General features: G+C 36.3%; 1 protein-coding gene across 16 annotated transcripts in view; it reads left to right on the top strand.

Moving 5' to 3' along the window:
- Positions 1 to 24,912, top strand: part of HUWE1 (HECT, UBA and WWE domain containing E3 ubiquitin protein ligase 1) — a 157,602-nt gene that overhangs the window by 11,812 nt on the left and 120,878 nt on the right. For 13 of the 16 annotated variants that reach the window (XM_037033754.1, XM_037033749.1, XM_037033750.1 and 10 more), the window contains 2 exons: positions 20,233 to 20,375; positions 21,166 to 21,234. In XM_037033754.1, the coding sequence (XP_036889649.1) occupies positions 21,190 to 21,234 (45 nt within the window). In that variant the 5' untranslated portion in view covers positions 20,233 to 20,375; positions 21,166 to 21,189. The remainder of the gene's footprint in view (positions 1 to 20,232; positions 20,376 to 21,165; positions 21,235 to 24,912) is intronic. The other 3 variants (XM_037033746.1, XM_037033744.1, XM_037033747.1) reach the window with 1 other exon arrangement.

The following is a 24,912-nucleotide window of genomic DNA, read 5'->3' as shown; positions in this document are numbered from 1 at the left end:
TGGGGGCTAAGACTCTGGCCAGTGATAACTGAATGTTCCACCAGAGTAGTTTTTTTCACTTTGTTAAGCCTTGGGAATCACATTCATACCCTATGAAGGGTCTTGCCCATTTCTGTGGTGATGTGCACTCCATTGGTTGCCCTGATCTCCTTCCATCTACACAGCTCCCCCCCCCATTGTTCAAGTTTATTCTGTTCAAGGTTCTGCTGTAACCTTAGTAACCCATAATGAATCTTCCTACTAGTCAGTGGTATCAGCATTATTAAAGTACATTTTGGCACCATAAATAGCAGGTTAGAAAAGAGGTAAATATTCATTTTAATATATATTATCCAAACAGTACAGCACTTGACACACAGTAAGTGCTTAATAAGTTGGAAACCATTTTTTATGAATAGTCTGTCTTTTTCCCCTCATATCTTACCTCTCTTCATTCAGTTCAACAAGTAGTCACTGAGTGTTTCTAAGTACTGTGAGCTAAGAACATAAAATGAAAGAGTTGGTCTCTGCCCTTGAGAAACTCACAGTCCAATTAAGGACTAAGTGAGATCATGTTTAAAGTTCCTTAGCCTTTTCCTTTGTGTTATCATTTCTTCCTCTTCTTTGTCCATGCATAATGTAACCTATTGTTTCTCAAAGTTCTCCTTAGCTCCATATCCCTTCCCCGCTTTTGAGACTGCTGATATGTGAGAAAGCCTGCAATTGTCTCCTGTGAATACAGGGTAATAACAAGAAAAACCTTTGGGCCAAGATTAGGTTTCAAAGTGGTATGCATGGTTGACACTACAATATCAGTTTATGGTCTTTAGATGCACTTACACCTGGTCTCCAGCTTTCTATCCTGTTGCTTTAACTCTTCATTACACCTTCTCCTTTCCCCTCTACCATCCCCCCAGATTTTTGCTTCATAAAGATAGAAGCTTCTAAATCCAGTTAGTGATCTATCAAGTATCTAAAGAGACAGCTGTATTTCATACAAACTAGGATTTGAGTGGGCCTAGGGTTTATCATTGAATTTTCATTCTCATCTATAAAATGGTAATCAAAAAGCTTACTTCATAGGCTGTTGAGAACATTAAAGTAAAATGATATATTTTTAAATGTTTAAATTATAGAATGGTCTACAAAGATAAAGTCATTGTAATTTATGTAAAATGAGTACTTAATAACTCTGTTACTTGGGGCAAATTACTTCCTCCTGGAGCCTGTTTCCTCATCCTTTAACTAGGGGTGATGATAACTTACTCACTCAATAAGTATTTGAGGACATACTCAGTACTGCCAGATACTGGGATTACAAAGATAAGCAACTGGAGAATGGAGGGCAGCATGGTCTACTATGGGTGGGAGACTTGTAAACTACAGTCAAAAATTGTACTGTTATCAGTACAATAACATTTTAGGAGTGAACAAAATGTGTTATAGCAGATGAAAAATATATCACAGACTTAAAAACGCTAAATAACAACAACCAAAGTTAGTTAGATGTATCCCAAATGTCTCAACTGTTGTTTTGTTTTCTCAAAAGATTTGTACTTTAGATGTGTTTACTTCTTTAAGCTAGATTTTATGGACTCCTGAAGGGTGTTATGTACTGCACTAGTAGAGTACCCTGAAACTAATATTTTTTATGTAAAAGGATTATTTTTACCCACTTTATCATCATTTTTTAGTTTCTGTTACTGAATTAGTTTGGGAAAAACTAGAAAGTGTGTTCTTATTTTGGGAAAAGATTCCTACTCCTGCAGTATATTCAGTCACCATTAACATTTTGGTTAGTGTGTTCTCATCTTAATGGTAAGAGTAGCATTTAGAAAATTTTGGACATGGTTTTCCCAGAATAAGAACAAAAAATGTCTAATAATAAGAAAAGATAACTCAAGCTAAACAGTGGAAATACTGATTAAAATAATATCTCTTTTAACCAGGTTGGCAAAAAAAAAAAGAGAGAAAGAAAATGGAAATATTAAGTCCTGGTGGAAATATAGGGAAGAATCTGGTCTTAAATAATGCCCACAAGTGGTATAAATTAATACTGCTGTTTTGGAGATAATTTTGGCAAGTTGCAAGATAGTATAGCTTATATCATGCTATTTGTATGGTTTGTTTTTTTAAACTGGGGTAAACTGATATATTTGGGGGGGAGGAGTGGTCAAGAGGAGCTTGATCTTGTTCTGTGATGTTTGCATTTCTGTTTGAGAAATTTAAAATACACTGAAGAGTACAGAGAATAATATAATAAAAACCCTTTTCCTCTTCCCTCCCCAAATTGAAGATTTCTTAACACTTATTTTTGCTTCAAGTCTCTTAGGGTGGGGGTAGTATAGGTAAAGGGGAAATACTTTTTAGTAATACTTTAACCCAGTGTTCCCTTCCTCTCTGCGATCATTACCGTGAATTGCTTGGATTTTTATGCCGTGAGAATGGTATAAATTACTCATGTAAGTAGAAATTCAAAAACTATGTGATGTCCCCACAACAATCTGCTATCTCTTGTGTAATATTATATTTGCATACTACTTTAGAGTTTGTAAAATCATTTAATAAGAATGCTTTGGGAATGAGACTTCATTTAGTCATTTATTCATTCCATTGTAAGTCTTGTTTGAAAACACTTTCTTGACTTTATTTTTAAGTAATATTCTTCATGATTATAGAAGTATACATTGCTTATTGTTGAAAAATACAGATAATTACAGAAATCTGAAATTATCATTCAGAAATAAATACTATTAACATGTTGGTATACAGTATGTTCTTCCAAGGCTTTTCTTTATGCCTGCGTGTAGCATAAACATATTTTTTAAAATAATTTTTAATTGTAATTCATTACCTTCCAACTTTTTATTTTGAAAATTTTCAAACAAAAATGCTGAAAGACTAGCACAGGAGCATTTGTATATCATCAGCTATATCCCACAGTTGTCAAGAATTCACCATATTTGATTTATATGTATATTTAACTTTTCTGAAACATGTAAACTAAGAAAATACTTCATCCTTAAATCCTTCAGCATGCATGTTTTAAGAATAAGGATCTATAAAACCACAATACTATTATCACACCTAGAGAATTTATTCTTAATATTATCTAATATCCTGTCCATATTTGAACTTTCTCAATTTTCCCCAAATTGTCTTTTTTTAGCTGTTTCTCCAAGCTAATATAGAAATGGTATTTTTAAGTTTGCTGTTTCCACTTAATATATTGACCCCTGTTCTGTGTCATAATGTATACTTCTATAGTGTTTTTTGTGGCTGCATTATTTGTATTGTGTGCATGATTTATAATTTGTTAACTAATTCCCTGTGTTCAAACCTTCAAATGCTAGTTTTTCTTTATTTTAAACAATACTTCCTAGCACACAGTAGACATTTTGTAAATAAGTGTTGAATAAAAGAAAGAAGCAGAATAACAGCGTAATAGAGAAATATTTGTAACATCCATGTTTCCTTAATAGATTTCTAGACCCCAAATGCAAACCTGTAGGGCTTTTGATACTATCCTGTTTAGAAAGACTGTCCTGCATTATTGTGTGGTATGTTTAGTATATAACCGGTGATTTACAGTATACAGCACCTCAGGGTAAGCCTTGATACTTTAGTATTAAAGAAGAGCATAAACCTGGATAGATCCAGTATCATTGCTGTAGGTGTCTCTTCTGATACCTACGTCTGCTGCCATATTTTTGATGGGGGCTAGTTTGACTTTTCTAGCCTATAGTACCTTGCAGTCTTTTGACCTAATCTTTGCTCCTCAAATTTCCTTATCTATCTGGAAGACAGCCTTTTACATAGACCATTATATTTTTACTGTTTAAAGTGAAAGACAGACTATCTGCATGGGTGAATTCAAATCTCTTCCTCTAGTGAAACAAAATGGTAATCTCTATGTCCAACAGAAGTGTTGGATACGATCTTATATTTGATATTTTCCATGTCAAACTCCTTATTTTGTAGGCCCAGATTAGGGGAAATGACTTGTCCAGGGTAACATGGCTGGTTCGTGGTAGAGTCAGTCTTTGAACCCAGGTTACTTCTTGTTTCTACTGTGCTAAAGATAAATGTTTTCTTAAAACTGAACTTCCACGCTTACCTCTATTTCCGAACGTGCCAGCAGGTGTCATTCCAGCAGGAAGTCAGTAAGTGGCCCCTTTCTAATAAGAAAGTTCCCCTCAAACGGGGAAAATTTAAGTGAGTAGAAGAGTAAATGATCAAGTCAAAAGTCCAGAGACAGCTCAGTTTCTTTGCCCTTTTGACTGTAGTTATTACTTGTCAACATGGGGTCAGTTTGGAGCTTTTTGATGGGACAATTCGATTTTGCTCTGTTTTCATGCATATTTATGAATGACATAAACCCATAGATGGGACTGAATTTCCTGCTTGTAAAACTTTTGGATTAAATGTTAGAACATATAGTTAAAACATTCTCTTTAGTGTTTGTATTGCATCCCATAGTATGGACTTTATATAGTTTAATCATACTCTTTTGTTGGGCCTTAGAAGTACAATTTATTCTGGGTCATTTAAAATTTTGATAGGTACTGAAGGTGATAAATAGTATTGAATTTTCCTTCCCACCAGCAGTGTTTGTGAGTGCCCTTTTGTCCACCTGTAAGATATTATTGATGTTTTTAATTTTAACCAGTCTGATCGGTGAGAAATAACATATTCTTGCTTTGATTAGCATTTTTTAATTAATAGTAAGGATGAGCAAATTTGTATTTTCTGCATATTGCAAGTTCATGCCCTCTTATTTTCAGTCTGATTATTTGTCTTAATTGAATTTTGAGCATTTTCTGTATATTAGAAATACTAACCCTTTATCCTATTGCAAATATTTTCTGTTTATAGTTAGGAATTTTTATGTAGTCAAATCTGTCCCCTTTTTTCTTTCCTTTATGGTTTCTAGATTGTGTATCTTGCTTGGAGGGTCTTTGTGAAGATTACAAGAATAGTTTCCTACATTATCTTCTAATACTTTTATAGTTTAGCTTTTCATGTTTGAGTAATGGTGTGAAATAGGTATATGCTTTTATTTTCATCCAAATGGTTACTCAAAAGCTCCTATTTTTCATCTTGGGAAAACATAAATTTGATCTTTCAAAATGTACTCAGCTTAAAAGTGAATTATTTGGAAATGTGTAGTTTGTTTTTTAAAAAAGTTGGAATTTGTGCCAAGTAGAAAACTGGTGCCCTGGCTGGTGTGGATGAGTGGACTGAGTGCTGGCCTGTGAAAACTGGCTTGGTTGCTTTTGGCTTCTTTAATTTTGAGAATAATTCAGGTTGGTTATATTTAATACTTACCATTTATCTTGAACTGAAGGCAAAGTGTTATAGACAGTGTTTCGAGGGATATTAGTAATTATATTCCCGTTTTATGTTGTTTCAGGCCCAGATTGTCCTAAGGTGGCAAAGTCAGTTGGTGGTAGGGAACTAGACTACCTTTGAAAACTGTTCTTTCATTTTAAGCTAACACTTTTCATGTTAAAGCTATAAATATTTTAAAGCAGCTGATTGTTTACATTGTTTGGTTATTTAAAGGAACGTCAGTGTCCTGGCTAACCAGAGTGGCTCAGTTGGTTGGGAGTTGTTCTGCAAAGTGGAAAGGTTAGGGTTACAGTCAGGGCACCTGCCTGAGTTGCAGGTTGGGTCCCTGGTTGGGGCTTGGAGGCAACCTATTGATGTTGCCTTCTCACATCAATATTTCTCTCCCTCTCTTTCTCCCTCCCTTCCCCTCTCTCTAAAAATAAATAAAATATTTAGAGGGAAAAACATCAGAAATGATTTTGTGACAGGCCATGTGTGGTACTGTTAATTTACTCAGCCAATTATTTTTTAAGGATTTTATGTATTATTTTTAGATAGAGAGTAAGGGAGGGAGAAAGACTGGGAGAGAAACACCTATGTGTGGTTGCCTCTAGCATGCTCCCTACTGGAGACCTCACTTGCAACCCAGGCATGTTGCCTAACTGGGAATCAAACCAGGACCCTTTATTTCGCAAGCCGGCGCTCAATCCACTGACCCACACCAGCCAGGACAAGTTCTTACGTTTTTAGGTTGGGTCATGATCTTTTTTTCTAAATGCTTTGTTTTAAAGCTTTTTTTAAATCAGTGAACTAATTTGATTCTTATAAGAAACCTTAGAGGTTGGAATTATTTTTACCACATTGAAAGGAGCTTGCTATCATGTTAATAATTGATATAAATAACTTGTTTTTTAACCATATAAAAGAATCTTTGTCTCTGTTCCTTCCAGATTCATTCAAACCAGCTCAAAATAATTGAGAAGCACTTAAAATCTTTGATTGCTAAGTGGCATGGCCCAACCAAAAATTATTTAGTAGGCTATTTATAACTAACTTGAGAATGAGGCCTGGAGCATCATCAGAGTTTAACTTTTCAGTTCATGTCAGTACTTAAGGCTGAGTCTAGAGATTAATAATGTCCTTTGCATTCTCCTTCATATACAGGCAACATGTAGTAGGGTGGAAAAGACCAGCTCTTTTTGGCTTTTGAGCATGTGTTTGAGCGTGTGTGTGTGTGTGTGTGTGTGTGTGTGTGAGTGAGGGGGGCAGGTGTGGAGAAAGAGATCATAAGATTACTGCTCTTAGATAAATCTGCGGCTAAAAGAAGTGTAACAGATAATAAATAGTATAGCTTACTCTTTGCCAGGTACAATCCTTTGGATAGATCCTGTTTGTTTTACAGAAGTTGACTGACTCAGTGATACAGTAATTTGTCTAAGATCATACAGCTAGTAAATAGAATTTAAGCCCAGTTCTTTCTCACTCCCAGGCCTTTCCATTATGCTGTTGTCCTCTACTTCATTTTTACTTTCTTCTAGTAGTAGTCTTCAGTCTGTGTCTTTTAAAAAATCAGCATGTATGGTAACAAATAAATACATTACAGAGGTCTCTCCTTCTCCCCCCATATAGATACAGCATATCTTTTTCAGAATACTTTAAGGCATTAAAACCTAGCTTTTGTTTAGGAATATACCTAATCTAGAAGGTTAGGTACATTTTCTGTAGAAGGTTTGTGTCTTTTCTACCTTTCTACAGGATATAGGACTAGAGGGTTTTTTTAAAAAATTAATCCAAGAATACAGAATTCCCCCTTACACAGAGGAGGTTTAATCTTTAGGGATGCTGTGTATTTCTTTGAAAGCTTGGGAATATGACAGAGTTGGAGCTGAACAATGCAAAAGGGTTGGAATTTTTTCATTAATTTCCTGTACTATGTTGTATTTAACAGCCTATCATGTGGTGTTAGTGGAAATACCATACACCTGTGTTTCAAAAATGAAAGTGAAAACATTGTACTGGTTAGTCCGTATCTTAGAGATCTTTCTGTGGGGTGATGGTTCCTAATGGTTTTCAAGTCATGAATCTCTTTAAGAAGCCAATGAAAGCTATCAGTTATCTTCACAGAAAATAATAGCACGTGCAGATTTTTCATAGAATTTCAGGAATTTTGTGCTGATCCCTCAATATAGGACAAGAAAAAAATCTAAAGGTTTCTCCACGTGTATGTAAGAGGCTGTGTTGTTTGTCTTATATTTTCTAGTGTATATACATATATGTTTTAGACTAAAGCACTATGGCCAAAGATGAAAGTTGGGCTAATTGTTTCACTTGTGCTAAAGATATTTTCTGCTTTATGCAACTTTAATCTCAAAAAATCCAATTTTTTTTAAAAAGCAAGAGGATTATGGTTGGTGTTACATAAGTATTTTATTCAATGTACTGTGTAACTTTTTCAGCTTTGCTTTGGCCACTAGGAAGATGTAAATGTGTACTTCCGTGTACTAGAGTTTTATTTTTTATATTACCATTGCTTCCAATCTTACTTTTTTTTCTGATGTATATTTTTTACATTTCTGTATACCCAGCTAATTTATAGCACACATTATACTATATGCAGTGCCTTGCATATAGTATATTCATTTATGAGTATTTTTTAATGGAAAGATGCAGATTGAGAGAATTGTATAGATAGGTTTTTTTCAGTTGAAGATTTCACCAAAAGAGTTTAATGTGACTTGGGATTTTTAGTTTCATTAAACATTTACTGGATAGTCATTTATTCATTTATTAATATACTAAATGACAGTTTCTGTGCCAGTGACAGGAATGCACAGATAAATAGGCACAGTCCCATTCATGCAGAACTCACTCTAATACGGATACAGACATGTAAATAAGCAGAGGTGTGTTAATTGCGGGTATATGCAGGGTACAGTGGGGGCCCAAAGGAGAGAGTAGTCAATTTTACTTGGGGAGTAGATATCTGAAATAGCTTCCTAGAGGAGGTGACATTTGACTGAGCTGTAGAGGATATGCAGAGAGCAACTATTTCAGCAGAGCAGTTTGAGGCAAGGTATCAAAAGTCTTGAATGTTAGGGAAACTATAAAAAGCTTGAAGTAGTTAAAGCATGTGGGGAGCGGAGGGGAATATTATGTAATGACCTGGCCATGGTAAGAGGCAAGCAGTGACTAGGTCCTAGAGGTCTTGCACGCTGGGTTAGGTAAGGAGTTTGCCCTTGATGATGTAGGTAGGTTTTGAGTTTGAGGGAGATTTCTGTGGCAGCAATGTGGAGGATGGAATGGAGGATTGTGTCAAGATAAAGTCTTAATTTAAAATATTTAGAATTTATATGAGGTTTTCAGACATACACAAAAATTAGAAAATAGTTTAACAAGAACCCTGTGTATCTGTTATCCAGTTTCAGCAATTACCAGCACATGGCTATTGTTTCATTTAGATCCTACTCCCTCCCTCATTACTTCAAAGCAAGTTCCTAAGTGAGTAACAAATTGGCAAAGCAGAATTAATATGTAACAAAGGGTCTCACTCAAGTCTGGCTGTGTAGCTAAATCACTTACACAGCTTGGGGAAAAAGGAAAGTTTCCACCTCATATATAGTGAGTCAGATACTTTTATGGCCAGACACTTTTAATTTTCAAAATAAGTCTTGGATGATTTTGCAGAGCCAGGGTTGAGAACTCCATATTTAATTTTTTTCTTTATTGATTTTAGCAAGAGGAGAAAAGGGGGAGAAAGAAGAAGAGAATCATTGATGTGAGAGAGAAATATTGCCTCTTGTGTGTACCCCGACTGGGAAACAAACCCACAAACGGGCGTGTGCCCTGATCAGGAATCAAACCTGCAATTTTTCTGTTTGCTGGGCGCTCCAAGCAACTAAGCCACACCGGCCAGGGCCAGATTTTAATTTTTTTAAGTAAATTATTTTTAAGTAACTTGACTTCTGTTGAATATTTTCCTGAATTCAGTAAACACTGCCTGGGGCCCTTCTGGGTGAGGTTCACCTATTAGATAGTGGTGGGCTTTTCTGTGGTTAAGTTTTTGACATTTGTATAAAGAGTATTTAAAGGCTCGTGTCTTAATTTTCTATTACAGGTGGGCAAGACTGAAATAACACTTGCATCTTTGAAATTGGATTTAATGAGATAGGGAATAACCAGTCATTGGTACAGTTGATTTTTTGTACCGTATCCAGTCACAATTAAGGAACAGGATAGGAGATACCTTTCTTTCTTAAAGAGTAGACTAGGATTATTCCAGAGCATCATTTAAAAATGTATAGACAGGGAGTCTTTCTCTACTCTTTAATTTGCATAACTTGGACACTCATTGCTGTTTTTATTTTTTGTTGGGAATGCTAAGGGCTCCTTGGCATGCTGCCATTTCCTCTCTGTTGGCAAAAGTGACCTACTACTTTGGTGAGCCCTAGTTTGATGCCAAATTCTTTTATGCCAGTTTCTCTAAGTAATTGGGAGCAATAACCAGAAGGATAATTTCTGGATCTGCAGCTTCCCAGGGTAGTATGGTAGAGGATATGTCAGATACCATTCCTACTTCCACAGTAAGTGTTGTGGTATCAGGTTTTTCCTTGGTATTTCTGCCCTTATTTTCTTTGAGTCTACTGAAGTGCAGAAAAGCACCAAGAGCAAGCATATGTACTTACCTCTGAAGTATAGTGTTTTCAGATTTTGGAAGATAGACTCTGTTAAGGTATTTCTGCAGGTAATTTCTAGATTTGTCTTGAGTGAGTAAAGGTTATTCTTGTTTTGTTATTATTGAATGTGTGTTTTCCTTAACAGCGTCAAACATTGAAGTTACTAGGGACTGCTATTTTTTCTTCATGCAGTTTTTTTAAAATTAAATTTATTGGTTGTAACATTCATTAACATAATTTTCAAGTGTTCACCATAATTCAACATCTGTATACTCTCTTAGTTGCTTTATTAGTACAGCTTATTCACGTCCAATAAAATTTAGGTCAGCAAATCCTCTGGGTCATGTGGCCAAGGGTAGGGACATTGGTGTCTGTAGTAAGCGGGAGTGGCAGGGTGAACTGTGCAGACAGAGACATTTTATGTACTGTAGAGTTGTGGAGCAAATTTGGTTTGATCTAGGTTCTGCCACTTACTGGGTATGTGGTTACTCTTGGTCTCAGTAAACTTAACCTCCAACTTTTTATAAGAATGAGAAATAATGCATGATGGTCAGTAAATGTTAGCTGCTATTAGAATAAATGGAGTCTCAGAATGTCTGTTGGGTGGATATTAATATAAATAATAAAACACTAGACTAGATGGAAAGGCCTGACAGTCAGGTGGTGTCCCTTTTAACAAATCAGTTAATGTGATGTCTGTGCCTCTGTGATCAAATAATGAATAGCAGGCTGGGTTTCAGTATTCGCTTTGCTGCTTCCTGACGTGACGGCTGGTCCGGAGAGTTTCATTTGAATTTACTTTAAGAGACTGCAGACAGGCAAAGGAAATCACTCACTGCAAAGCAAAAATTGAGTATTTGCCTTTGTGGCATGCTGGAATTTAGTGTTTTCTAAGCAATTTTGGTTAAAAACTGCCATAATGCTTTCCCATGATTACAGTGGGAATTTTAGATTGACTTTGATTCATCCACATTCCCATACATGTGTACAGCATTGCTTAACCTACCAATCAATAAATATTGAGTGCTAACGCCAGGATTAAACAGAAGGCAGCACAGGAGAGAAGCTCTAAAAGCAGGCAGCAGGCAACCCAAAGCATTTGTTTAGATGATACTGTTCTTAATTTGATGCATGCTCTTTGGTTCAGGGTGAGGTCACTGTTTTCTACCTTAAGAAAAATAGTACAAATGAAAAATTCTCATTGTAAATGAATGCGTGGTTATAGAAAACTGGGAAGGATTTGAAAAGCGTGAAGCAAAAATAAAACTATACTATCCTGCCACCTACAGGCGACCGCTGATAATGTATGTTTCTTCTTTCCCAGGTGGTTTTTTGTTTGTTTCCTTCCCCACCCTGTGGCAGACATTTTCTCATTAATAGGGAAGTGATAGGTACAGAGTACAATATAAGCACAGAGGGAGGGACACTCAGTCAAGTTTTAATAGATTAGGAAGAGGATTGTCCTGATCCTAGGTGGTATCTATGCTATTCAAAACCCACATAAGTGTTCATTATGTTAAGGTGAAAGTAGTGAGGAGCTAAATGGTCCCCTACACTCAACTTTAGGGATTTTCTTTTCATCATCTTCTCTTCCCCTTCCTTCCCCTGTACATTTCAATGACCCCATAATTTTCTGTTGGCATTCACAGACTTTCCAAAAGTTTTCTACACGTGCCATGTATATTGCCCATTGATTCCCTGACTCACTCCAGTCTGTTTTCCTTTCCTACCACTCTACTGAAACTGTTGCTTCTCAGGTTACTTCTATTTCCAATTTCAGTGGACATTTCTCTGGACATATTTCATATTGACTTTTGACTCAGTAGATTAGTCTTGCCAACTTTTGTTTTTCACCATACCATGAGTTGTTTTTGCTCCTACCTCATTTGCCTCTCCTTTGTGGAGTTCTTCTTTGCCTTACCTTTAAGTGTTAGAGTAAATAAGAACTTTCCTCTTCTTCTCTTCCTTCTTCTTTGCCTCTTTCCTTCTCTGTAAGAATTCTGCAGACCTATGGCTTGAAGTACTGTCTAGATGCTGACAATTACAGATTTTTTTCTTCAGGACTTAATTCTTTCCTGAATTCCATTCCTCAAATATATGTGAACCTATCAAGTATAAGATGCTGTGCTACATGCTAAGAGCTTAACACTGTAGAAAATCAAACCCAGTTATATTAATTGATATTTGCTATGAGAGAAAAAAGCGAGTACTGTCATAGAAAAAGAACAATTAGACCAGCTTTAGGTAGGTGGCCATGGGAAGCCATTTGGGGTCTTACTTTAAAGTCAGCTCCTCAAGAACTGGCTTGGGAAGAATGGGGGGCGTGAGGCAGGAGCATTCCAGTGGACTAGCACTTGCAGAGGGCTGGAGGCCAGAAAGAACGTGGAGTGTTCCAGAAACTAAACAGAAAGACGAATGTGGTTGTGAAGAGAGGAGAGTGCAGAGAGTTTCAGGAGCCAAATCATGCCTGGGCCCTGTGGGTCGTGGTTAGAGCTTGGATATGGTTCTAGGGAAACTGCTGAAAGGTTTTAAGCAAGGAAGTAATATGAGCTGATTTATGTTTTAAAAAGATTACTTGTGGTGTTCTCTGGAGAATGTGTTGGATGGAAGTGGAGAAATCAGTTATTCCTGTTTCACAGTTGAGGAAACAAATATACAGAGGCCGATTTGTCTGTGGTCATAGAGTATGTGATACGGCAGTGATTCTAACCTAGGTTTTCTGATTCTGAGCCTGTATTTTGACCTGGTGCTTCTCAAACTTTGATACGTGTATCACCAGAAGATCATATTAAAATACGAGATTGATTCCTCAGGCCTGGGTAGGGCCTGAGATTCTGCATTTTTAGTTTAAATTTTTTTCTGACCTCTGGCTTTAATTACCAATGTAACAGAAAATACAGGGGCAATAAAAACATGTGAAATATAACCATAATCTATAGGACAAACAATCCAGCTTCTTTAACAAATAAATTGCCAGACAAAAATAAAGATTGAGGAGGTACCTATAAATTACAAGAATTGAAGAGACACATCAATCAATTGCAAAGAATGGAACTTATTTAGATTCTAATTTGAACAAAAACTATACAGAAGAATTTATGAGACAAAAATATGAACACTCACTGGACATTTGATTATAGTAAGGAATTATTTCTTAATCTGATAATAGTAGGGTGGCTATGTTGGGATTTCTTTTACATTTTTATTGAATTTATTGGGGGTGACATTGGTTATTAAAATTATAGGTATCAAGGGTAAATTCTGTATGTTGTATTATGTGTTCACCACCCCAAATCAAGTCTACTTTTCTCACCATTTACCCCTTTACCCCTTTACCCCTTTACCCTCTCCTACCTCCCCTGACCCCTTTTCCCTCTGGTAATCACCATACTGTTCTCTCTAGGAAGTTTTTAAAAATTTTCCTTAATCCCTTCACCTTTTTCACCTAGCTTGCCTCTGACACCTGTTAATCTGTTCTCTTCGCCTATGAGTCTGTTTTTATGTTTTTTGTTTATTTTGTTCATTAGATTCCACATTTAAGTGAAATCATATTTATCTTTCGTTGACTGGTTTACTTCACTTAATATAATACTCTCCAGGTCTATCCATGCTATGGCAAAGGGAAAGATTTCCTTCTTTTTTACAGCTGAGTAGTATTCCGTTGTGTAAATATACCACAGCTTTCTTACTAATGGACACTTGGGGTGTTTCCATATCTTGGCAATTGTAACTAACACTGCAAAGGACATAGGGGAGCATATATTCTTTTCAATTCGTGTTTCAGGTTCCTTTGGATATATTCTTAGAAGTGCAGTCACTGGGCCATAAGGCAGTTCCATTTTTAATTTTTTGAGGCATCTCCATACTGCTTTCCACCATAGTTGCAGCAATCTGCATTCCCACCAACAGTGCACGAGGGTTCCCTTTTTCCACATCCTCACCAGCATTTGTTTGTTGATTTATTGATGATAGCCATTGGGACAAGTGTGAAATGATACCTCATTGTGTTTTTCTTTTAATATTTATTTATTTATCTTTGGAGGGGAAGGAAAGGAGAGAGGAAGAGAAACATCAATGTATGGTTGCTTCTCGTGCATCCCCTGCTGGGAACTGGCCCCTGCCGGGAACTGGCCTGCAACCCAGGCATGTGCCCTGACTGGGAATCGAACCGCCATCATCTGGTTCGCAGGCCCGTGCTCAGTCCACTGAGCTACACCAGCCAGGGCTTCATTGTGGTTTTAAATATGCATTTCTCTGGTGATTAGTGGCAATGAGCATCTTTTAATATATCTATTGGCCATTTGCATGTCCTCTTTGGAGAAATGTCTATTCTGGTCTTTTGCCCATTTTTAAATTGGATTGTTTTGTTGTGGGTTTTGTTTTCTTTGTTTGTTTTGGTGTTAAGCTTTATAAGTTCTTTATGAAATTCAGATATTATTAACCCCTTATCAGATGTGTCATTGGTGAACATGTTCTCACATTCAGTGGGTTTTCTTTTCATTTTGTTAATGGTTTCCTTTGCTATGCAAAAACTTTCTAGTTTTATCTAGTCCCGTTTATTTTTCTTTTGTTTCTATTGCCCAAGGAGATATATCAAAAAACATACTGTTACAAGAAATGCCCAAGATTTTACTGCTTGTATTTTCTTATAGGATTTTTATGGTTTTGGCTCCAACATTTGAGTCTTTAATCCATTTGAGTTTATTTTTGCATGTGGTGTCAGAAGGTGGTCTAGTTTCATTTTTTATCATGTATATGTCCAATTTTCCCAACATCATTTATTGAATAAACTGTCTTTACCCCATTGTATGTTCTTGCCTCTGTTGTCAAATATTACGTGACTATAAAGGTGGAGTTTATTTCTGGATGCTCTATTCCATTCAGTGGTCTGTCTGTATGTCTGTTTTTGTGCCAGTACCATTCTGTTTTGATTGCTATGACCTTGTAGTACAGTGTGATATTAGCTAGTGTGATTCCTCCACCTTCTTTCTCTGGATCGCTGTGGCTATTTGGGGTCTTTTGTAGTTCCATATAAATTTTTGGAATATTTGAGTTCTGTGAAATACAACATTGGTACCTTGATGGAAATTGCATTGAATCTATAGATTGCTTTGAGTAGTGTGGACATTTTGTGATGTTAATTCTTTCAATCTGTGAATACGATATACGTTTCCACTTAATTGTACCTTCAGTTTCTTGGGTGTCTTATAATTTTCTGAGTACAGGTCTTTTATGTTCTTGGTTAAATTTATTCCCAGGTGGTTTTTGTTTGGGGTTTTTTTTTTTGTTTTTTTTTTGAAGCAATTGTAAATTGGATCATTTCCTTAGTTTCCCTTTCTGATAGTCCATTACAGCTATATATAAATGCAACTGATTTCTGGATATTTATTTTGTATCCTGCTACTTTACTGAATTCATTTATCAGTTCTGGTAGGGGTTTGTTTTTTTATTTTGGTTTTTTTTTCCCCGTAAGATTCTACATTTTCAATAACTGCCAGGTGGTGTCAGTGCTGCTGAATCTTCACTCATACTTTGAATAGTAAGACTAGTTTACAACTACACTCAATTGCTATTGAGCCAGTTCTGGAAACTGTAGGTGTCCTCTGCTCTTAAGTTGGTGCAGTATTGAAAATCATTGTAAATTTGATCGGCTGGAGGTGATGAGTTACCCTTTAAAGAGCAACTTCCCTAAATTTATTTTAATTGTACTCATTTATTTTGACATAAATGCCACAAAATCAACATAGAAAGCTCAAAGGTAAATGAAATTATGAGGAATGAGGAAGTGAAAAAAGAAATGGTGAAATAAATGGAAGTCATGGTAGTGATGATGGATAGTGGTTCATAATAATTTGTTAGCTTCCTTAAATTTGGTCGTCTTTCTAACCTTAAGGAAGAAATGTTTGTTACATGTAGAGATTGCTAGCTGCAGAGTTCTGGTGTGACCAAACAAAGGCAGTAGGCCATTTTCAGGGATTTGTTTAGTGCCGACTTCTTGTTAGAGGGTTTTTTTAATGTAGTGAGATTTTCACCTTAGCTTCTAAGCATTGTGTAGAAGTCACTTCCTAGTTATTTTTCCCATCATTTGGAGATTGACAGTATCTCAGCTTCTCACCTTGTGCCCCAGTTTCCTCTCCTGTGATGATTTTTTGAACCATAGAATCCAACAATGTAGAAGAACCTTATATTTTCATCTGCAGGCATTTACTGTAGTAATAAAAATAGTACATACAGTGAACAGCATGTTATTAAAGCACAGATTTAGGAGTCAGAAAGGTGTGGATTTAGTCTTGGTGCCAACATTCACTAACCAGGCAAGGTACTTAATTTCTGTGAGCCTCAATTTTCTATCTGTAAATGGGGACAAAACTTGACTTGAGTGGTATGGATTGTATGAAAGACTCACTATGAAGCCCCTGGGCAGCATGTCTCAAATCGTATTCTTTGGGGTACTTTTAATTGGTGGACTGTCAGTAGATGTCACTTGAAAAAAATATTTCTTTGCCCTGATAAGTTTCCTTTACCCAAGATTTCTTGGAGCCATTAGTATTGTCAGCCAGCCATGTGATTGTCCTAAAGGAAGAGAAATTCCATTTGTAACATTCCCCAAATTACTAGAACCTTGTCTTCCTTCATGGAGTAAGATGCTCTGAAATGCTCTGGAAAACACCAACCTAAGTACTCTGTGGCTTATAATGGGTACTCAAAAATATTCTCCCTTCCCACTGTGAAACCAGCTTCAAAACAGAGTAACTAGGAACAAACTAATTTCTGAATTTTCTTAATTGATGTCTCATGGACAGTAACAGCTTTCCTTTTTAATCTATAGATGTTTCATGCAACGAAGTTGTTGAAATCAGGTTAACAATGCACTTGTTATGGGGGGATGTACTTGTTCATTTGTTTTTGCTTGATTTATTAATTGGGTGCTTATCTGAATCTGATTATGAGAAGTTTGGAACCCAAACACTGTGGAAACTGAGAAAGCCAAATGCACTTGCTCTCCTAGAACCTTCTCAGTTAGGAAATGGAACCTATCCTTGACCAATCAGATGCTCACACTCCAGACTTTGTATCTAGAGTCACTGATACCTAAAACAGATAACCTGAGACCATTTAGAAATAATTCTGCCACTAGCAGTATCTTTTAGACATCCAGAGCCTGGGGTTGACAGTGAGTTTACCCCCAGCTAAACTCTGTGAGAGGTCCTTTGATACAGTTCCAGGCTGCATAGCTTCCTTGGTTTCCCCTTTTTTCTGAATCTCTAAGCTTTCTTGTTAGTTCTGTGAGCTATCTGTTATTCTTCTAATAAATCACTTTTTAAGCCAGGGTCTATTAAAAAGTACAGAATTCTAAGTTAAAACAGCTTTATTGAGACACTTGCATGATGATGTATGAGCAATCTCATTTTTTTTAATTAGCAAAGTAGTTGTGAGCTTTATTTGTGTAAGTTTACTCAGTGCTCCTGTTTTGAAGGATTTTTTTTTACTGTTGGTTTTGGGCATTCTTTATATATTCTAGATACTATATATGTTTTTCTGATATTTTCTCATAAGTTTTATAGTTTTACATTTAGGTCTATGATCCTTTTTTTTACTTTGTATTTTTAATTGAGTTATGATATATAAAATTAATTTCAGATATATCATAATTCAGTATAACTAGAAGTTTAACCTTTTGACTGTCTTCAGCCATTTCACCCACTCCCACTTTTTGGCAACCACTAATCTGTTTATCCGAGTTTGGGGGGGGGGTTTGTTTTATTTAATTTTTTTGTGATTCCATATAGAAGTGAGATCACACAGTATTCATCTTTCCCTCTGTCTGACTTGTTTTACTTAACATAATTGCCATCTGTGTTGTTGCAGATGGCAAGACTTTTCTTATTTTTATGGTTGAATAGTATTCCATTTTCTATGTGTATCACATTTTCCATGTCTTGGCTATTGTAAATACTGTTTAACATGGAGGTGCATATGTCTTTTCAAGTTAATGTTATCATTTCTTTTGGATAAATACCCAGAAGTAGAATTGCTGGTTCATATTTTTTTAAACTTTTTGAGGAACCCCCATACTGTTTTGCATAGTGGCTGCACTAGTGTACATCCCTACCAACAGTACACAAGGGGGTTTTTTTCTCTACATCCTCAGCACATGATTTCTTTTGAATTGATTTTTACGTGAAGTATGAGACTTAAAGTTCGTGTTTTTTTTTTCTTATAGATGTCTACTTGCTCTAGCACCATTTGTAATGAAACAGTCTTTGACTGAGTTGCTTTTCCTTTGTGAAAAATCAGTTGGGCCTATTTGTGTAGATCTCTTGTACATTGCTTTATGTGTCTATACCTCCTCCAATACTACATATACAATCATGATTACTGTAGATATATCTGGATATAGATACAGACAGATATGTATGAGGTCTGTTCAGAAAGTATCTATCCATGTAATATGGAAAATAGAGACATTTACTGAAGAAGATACAAGAAACATTGTACATAGGACAGTGACATCTCAGTCTCCTTCAAAGTGGGCACCTTGGGACCTCGCACAGTTCTTCCAGTCACCATCAGCTGCCCTGTTGTATTGTACTGAATCTCATCAACAGTCTGAAATCTCTTGCCTTTCAGAGGTGATTTTAGTTTTGGGAAAAGCCAGAAGTCACAGGGCACCAAATCTGGACTGTAGGAGGGCTGAATCACCTGGGTGATTTGACGTTTCTCAAAAAAACTGCATGAGACATGATGCTTGAGCAGGCACGTTGCCATCTTGTAACTGCCAATCACTGGTTGCCCATAGCTGTGGCCTTCTGAATCCTCTGAATAGTTAAATAGTTTCCACAGTGGAATGTTCAAACCTAATGCAAAATTTGATGCAGATTCGTTGCTCTACTCAGTTGTTTTGAATGCGATGGCCACACAGTACACATGTTCACTTAATGGTGTCTACTGCCTCCACTGACCAGTACAGTGAAGTCATCGCAGTTCACACATGCACATTTCAGTCCACTCTCCTTGGCTGCCAGGTTACATTGATGTTATGTAAACAGTTCTCGTTCTATTAACAATGGCTGGCTTTTTCTGGACAGACCTCATATAACAAATCTTAAACTTCATGGATAGAAGTGATTCCTCCCTCTTCTATTTCAAGATTGCTTTAGCTGTGGCAGTCCTTTACCTTTCCATATGCATGAATATTTCAGTTTTCTTGTACAATTGTGAATCCTGTTGTACTTTTAAGTTTAGAGTCAACATGTCCATTGCCAGTACATAGAAATATGATTGATTTGTATGTTTACCTTGTATCCTGCAACTTTGCTGAGATTACTTATTAGTTCCTGGAAGGTTTCATAGATTCTTTAGGATTTCTACTTAGATAATCTTTTTGTCTTTTGCAAATAGGGACTGTTTTATTTCTTTCTTTCTGACCTATATACCTGTTATTTCCTTTTCTTACCTTACTGCAGTGGCTACAACTTTCAATACATGTTGAAAGAAAGTGGTGAGAATGGGCATTCTTACCTTGTTCCTACCTTTAGAGGAAAAGCATTCAGTGATTTGGGTTGTATGGTGTTGTATGCAGCAGAGTCAGTAGCCTCCCGGCAAATGATTGCTCTAAATAATGTGTATGAGAAAAAACAAGCCTGGAAGTAAGTAAGTGTATTAAAAGGTCACTTGTAGCTTCCATGACGTGGATTGGATTGTTGCTAGAATCCTGTTGACCTCATTTTAGATATTTGGAAGTTATTAAAGCAGGAAGTTTGCTCATTTTCTATTAGATGCTGAGGTGATTTTTTAAAAAAGTAATCTGGTATCATGCACCTTATATATGAGCTATAAAGGGAAAACATCTTTTTTTTTTCTTCAGGAATGATCTCTACAGAAACATTAGAACATACTCTGGATTTTCTCCAACTCTTGCTAAATGCCCATTGGTTGAATGGTTGCCAGCTGCACAAGAAAATATATGTTATTTCCACAGTACTAAGTACTGTGGGAAGGTAACACCTTTCTTACTGAGTATGTTGGACTAAATCTAGGTCAAAAGTTGCCTAAAATTTATACTTGTGCTTGGTTGTCTTTATATTATGACAACCTCCTTGGGGGAAGGACATTGACCTCCAGTGACTGCTGTATACCAAATATGTTACTGGCAGCAGAATCTTTGGTGTGTAAAGCATTTGCAATTCACCTCTACTTCTGTTCATGTGTCCTAGTTGCTAATAGGAGAAACCTTTATTTCTTCCAGAGCCTTGGCCAGAGCATCTTGAAGGGCCTGTCTGCCATCAAAGATCACCTAGATTTATACTATGGGTCTAATTAAATTATTGTTCATTCACTTTTGAGCCTTCCAAATTACGTGGCCTTAGTTCTGTGCTCAGGACATTTCTAGTGAGTCTTATACCTCATTTTCTAATTAAAAACTAAGTATTGTGTTGCCTTTGTTTTTATGATACAATTAATGTATTTTTATTGGTTAAAACTGTAAAAGATACAATGATGCATAAATAAAACAATGAAACATAATCCTTTTGGTTAGCAATGAGTTAACATTTTAATGCATATCTAGCTATATTCTTTAGACATAGGTTTATACTGTTCATTCTGTTTTGTAATTTATTCATCATGAGCATCTTTGTGTGCTGTTATATAATTTTATGCAATATTTTTAACAGTTGTATAATGTTTCATTTTAAACCAATTATGTTGTGGGCAATTTGATCCTTTCCAATTTTTTACTGTTATACATGGACATTCAATATGGATTCTTGTGGTTAAATATTTGTGTACATCTCCTGATTTTCTTCGGCTAAATTACCAGAGATGGAATTTCTGAATTTTCCAGAAAACTGCAGGGATATTTCCCATCTTGAGGTGTTGAAAACATTGAACTTTATTTCCAATTATGAGTTGAAGAGGTTTGTTTAAAAAAGATGTTTGAGTTTGGCTTAAATTGATTATAGACTTTTGCAACATATGGTTGTGGGCCAATGTTATCTGGAGAGATTCTTTACCTACCCGCACCTCATAGCCATGCCTCTCAATTGGCATGGCATTGTAACTCCAGAATTTGTACCTTAAGCATTTTGCATGCTCTTCATTCTACATTGTCTGTGTCCAAGCCTGTAGAGTTCAAGATTGCAACTTTAATTGTCACTTCTTTTTGGATTTACTTTTTCAGATCATAAAATAGAAAATCGAAAACATGAAAGTAGACAGGACTAAACTGAAAAAGACACCAACTGAGGCTGTAAGTATCCAAAAGTTTGCTCTTTTTTTATTTCAGAAAAAAATCCTTGCAATCATTTTACTATACTGATCTTCCAAATATATCATCACTTACATATACAAAGTGCAAGAAAAGAGTAACTTGTATTGAAGCAGTCAAATTTTCTTTTAAACTTCCTATGACTAAAAAAGCGAATAAGCTGGAAACCAGTGGAAAGTGAGTCCTAAACAGTTTGTAGCTGTATACACCTGAAGTAGGCTTTTTAGCTGCTGTTTCTGTGTACTAAAAGGCTGTGTGGTATAATGGAAAGAGCAGATGTGGGTTAAAATCCTTTCCATACTTGTTGGATCTTTCTCAATATTTTCTAGAAAATTGTAGTGATAACACCTTTCTTACTAGATTTCTTGTGAGGCCAGTGTTTTAGCTTTCTGTATCACTGATTGTCATCCCCGCCCCTCGCCCGTAATCATAGAATTCAGCTTAACCTGCATGTTGGTTAGCCATGTCAGTTGATCCTGTGTCAGCAGTAGAAATCCCAGCTTCAGTCCAATACTCTTGTCAGCTAGGCTACGCTGTTTGAGGTAAAGAAAGCACTGAATTGTTATGACTCTCTTATAGACCCATATGCTATATAGTTCAAAGGGCACAAGCTTTGGAATTAGACATGGGTTTGAGTCTTACCAGATCTTTGTGACTGAGAGTTCATTAACTTGCCTGGGTTTCCACATCTGTAAAACAGGGTTGATAATTCCTCCCTCATTGCATAATCAGATAGTTCATTTTCTTTTATTTAAAAAATATATATACACATACATACATATATATAAATTTATTTTTAGAGAGAGAGGAAGGGAGGGAGAAAGAGGGAGAGAAACATCAATGTGTGGTTGCCTCTCTCACACCCCCTACTGGGGACCTGACCTGCAACCCAGGCATGTGCCCTGACTGGGTATCAAACCGGCTACCCTTTGGTTCACAGGCCAGCGCTCAAACCACTGAACCATTCCAGCCAAGGCAGTTAGTTCATTTTTTAAATACAGGCCACTTTTTTTTAAACTGCCTACCTAGCAAGTATTACTTAGAGATATCACTATTAATATTTTACTGTATTTCTTCAGTCTTTAAAGGATTGTTGAATGGGTAGTTCTCCTGATCTTTTCACTCAGCATTATACTAATGAGTTTGAGAGGCACTGTCTTCCCATAGCCTCTGCAGCATTATAGAGCATCTTAAATTTTTGTTACTAGGTGGCAAAGGAATATTTCACTGTTCTAATTTGCATGCTCTAATACATACATTTTCAAATTTATTGATCTTATGTCAGTTTGTTTTTATTTAATGTCATATTAGAAATGACGTCTTTCATATTTGTTGCAAATATTTTTTATGTTCTTTGGCATCTAGAGTTTTTGACAATTATGTACTCAAATATTTTTGGAAACTGAAGAGCAGAAAGAAAGCTTCTTAAAAAACTTGACACGTAATGGGAATGTAAAGTGCTATATCCAATATCAAAAGACACATAAGCTCAGGAAAATATTTATAACCCAATGTAGGTAATACTTTAGTAGCTAAATCAGTAAGAGAGATAAATATCCCAATGACAAAATGTACATAGCCATTTCAAAATAATTAAACTTTGTAGATAATCAGAGAAATGCAAATTAAATTTTTTTTCTTTTCCCTTGTGGAGTTTTAGGATTTGTTCCTTGAGTCACAACTGTATACAAATTTCTGGTTCAGAACATTTGATATCTGCTAGCAAATTATTTAGCATAAGCTCTTCAAAGTAGAATTTTTAGATCCTTGATTATGTATGTTTTTAAGACTTGAAGATGTCTATTTTTATTGAGCAGCATGCCAATTTCTTCTTGCTGTGGTCAATACTAGGTATTATTTTTAAGAAAGACATGTATATATGTATGTATGTATGTATGTATGTATGTATTTTCAGAGAGGGAGAGAAACATCAGTGAGTAAGAGAAACATCAGTCGGTTGCCTCTCGCATGCCCCCAACTGGGGACCTGGCCTGCAACCCAGGCATGTGCCCTGACCGGGAATAAAACTGGTGACCCTTGAAAGCACCCAACCCACTGAACCACATCAGTCAGGGAATGACATTTATGAACTTAAATTAAATCTTAATTTTTTTTTTACCTTTTGACTCCTTTACCCATTTCACTCACTCCCTGCCTCTGGCAGCTACCAGTCTGTTCTGTGTATCTATGAGCTTGTTTTTTGAATTGCTTTTTAGTTTAAAAATTCCTTATATGAGTGAGATCATATAGTATTTGTCTATCTCTCTGACTTATTTCACTTACCGTGTTGTCACAAATGGCAAGATTTCACTTATGGCTGAGTAGTATTGCTACACACACACACAAATACCCCAAATATTTTTTGTCTATTTGTCCATCAGTGGACACTTAGACTTATTTCACTTAGCATGTTGTCAGAAATGTCAAGACTTCATTCATGTCTGAGTAGTATTCCATTGTGTGTGTGTGTGTGTGTGTGTGTGTGTGTGTATACCAAATCTTGTTTATCCATTTGTCTGTCACTGGACACTTAGATTGTTTCTATAACTTGGCTGTTGTAAATACTGCAGTGAACATAGGGGTACATATGTTATTTTGAATTAGTATTTTCATTTTTATCAGATAAAAATAATCCAGAAGTGCAATTGCTGGATCATAAAATAGTTGTATTTTTTAAATTTTTTTGAGTTGCCGCCACACAATTTTCCATAGTGGCTGCATAAGAAAGATATTCATTAAGGAATATTCATATTCCTTTGTGTATCAGCAGCTGTGCAAAGGATTTTTTCCCCTTGATTTTATATCTTTATAGGAGCAAATCAATATTAACCATGCCAGTTGGTACACAGCCATCGAGCTGGGAAATGCTTTGTTTCACATTACCACAAGTAAGGAAATTCACACTCAGTTTGCATTTATGTAGCAGGGACAAGATGTTAAAAATAAACTTTCATCCTTGGTGCATTCTGTAAACTGCAAGGTCCAGAGAGACTCAGGTACTCCTGATGAAACAGAACATCATTTTAGCATGTTAAATTGATAGCTATGATGTTATTGTATCTGGATCTTGTGAACAGAAAACACAAACAACTTAGATGCCTTAGACCAGGGGTGTCAAACTCATTTTCCCTGGGGGCCACATCAGCCTCGTAGTTGCCTTAAAAGGGCTGAATGTAGAGCTCCTTGCCCCTAGTTAAGGAGTAATTCCATTATACAGCCCTAAAATTGCTTTCGGCCCTTTGAAAGCGACCATGAGGCTAGTGTGGCCCCCGTGAAAATGAGTTTGACACTCTTGCCTTAGACGTATGTGTTCCAGAGGGCACCCTTTGAAGTTTAAGGGCCTGCCACATCAGTAAAGTTTCCAGGGGTGCAGAGGTCTGGGAAATGTTAAGATTTCCCTTCTAAAGTGAGAAACATGTTGTTGCACGTTGTACCACACGTCATGAAGAAAGAGGAACCGCATATGTGGCACTTCTTTGGAGTTGATGCTAACATACCGCATTTGGGTATGCTATTATGATCCACTTACCGGATCACATCTAAAGTGATAGTGAAGTCAGGATGTAGAAAATATTCTGCAAAAGGTTCAGGCTATGTTGCAAGACACCCTACTATATGGATGTTAGTTATAACCTAGTAGATCCAGGTATCTGACTTAGG

The sequence above is a fragment of the Sturnira hondurensis genome, unplaced genomic scaffold (assembly GCF_014824575.4).
Source record: "Sturnira hondurensis isolate 20B ecotype Veracruz unplaced genomic scaffold, ASM1482457v3 Scaffold0021781, whole genome shotgun sequence".
Lineage (NCBI taxonomy): Eukaryota > Metazoa > Chordata > Mammalia > Chiroptera > Phyllostomidae > Sturnira > Sturnira hondurensis.
Note: the sequence above shows the minus strand (reverse complement) of the source record. Positions and strands in the feature narration are given on the sequence as shown.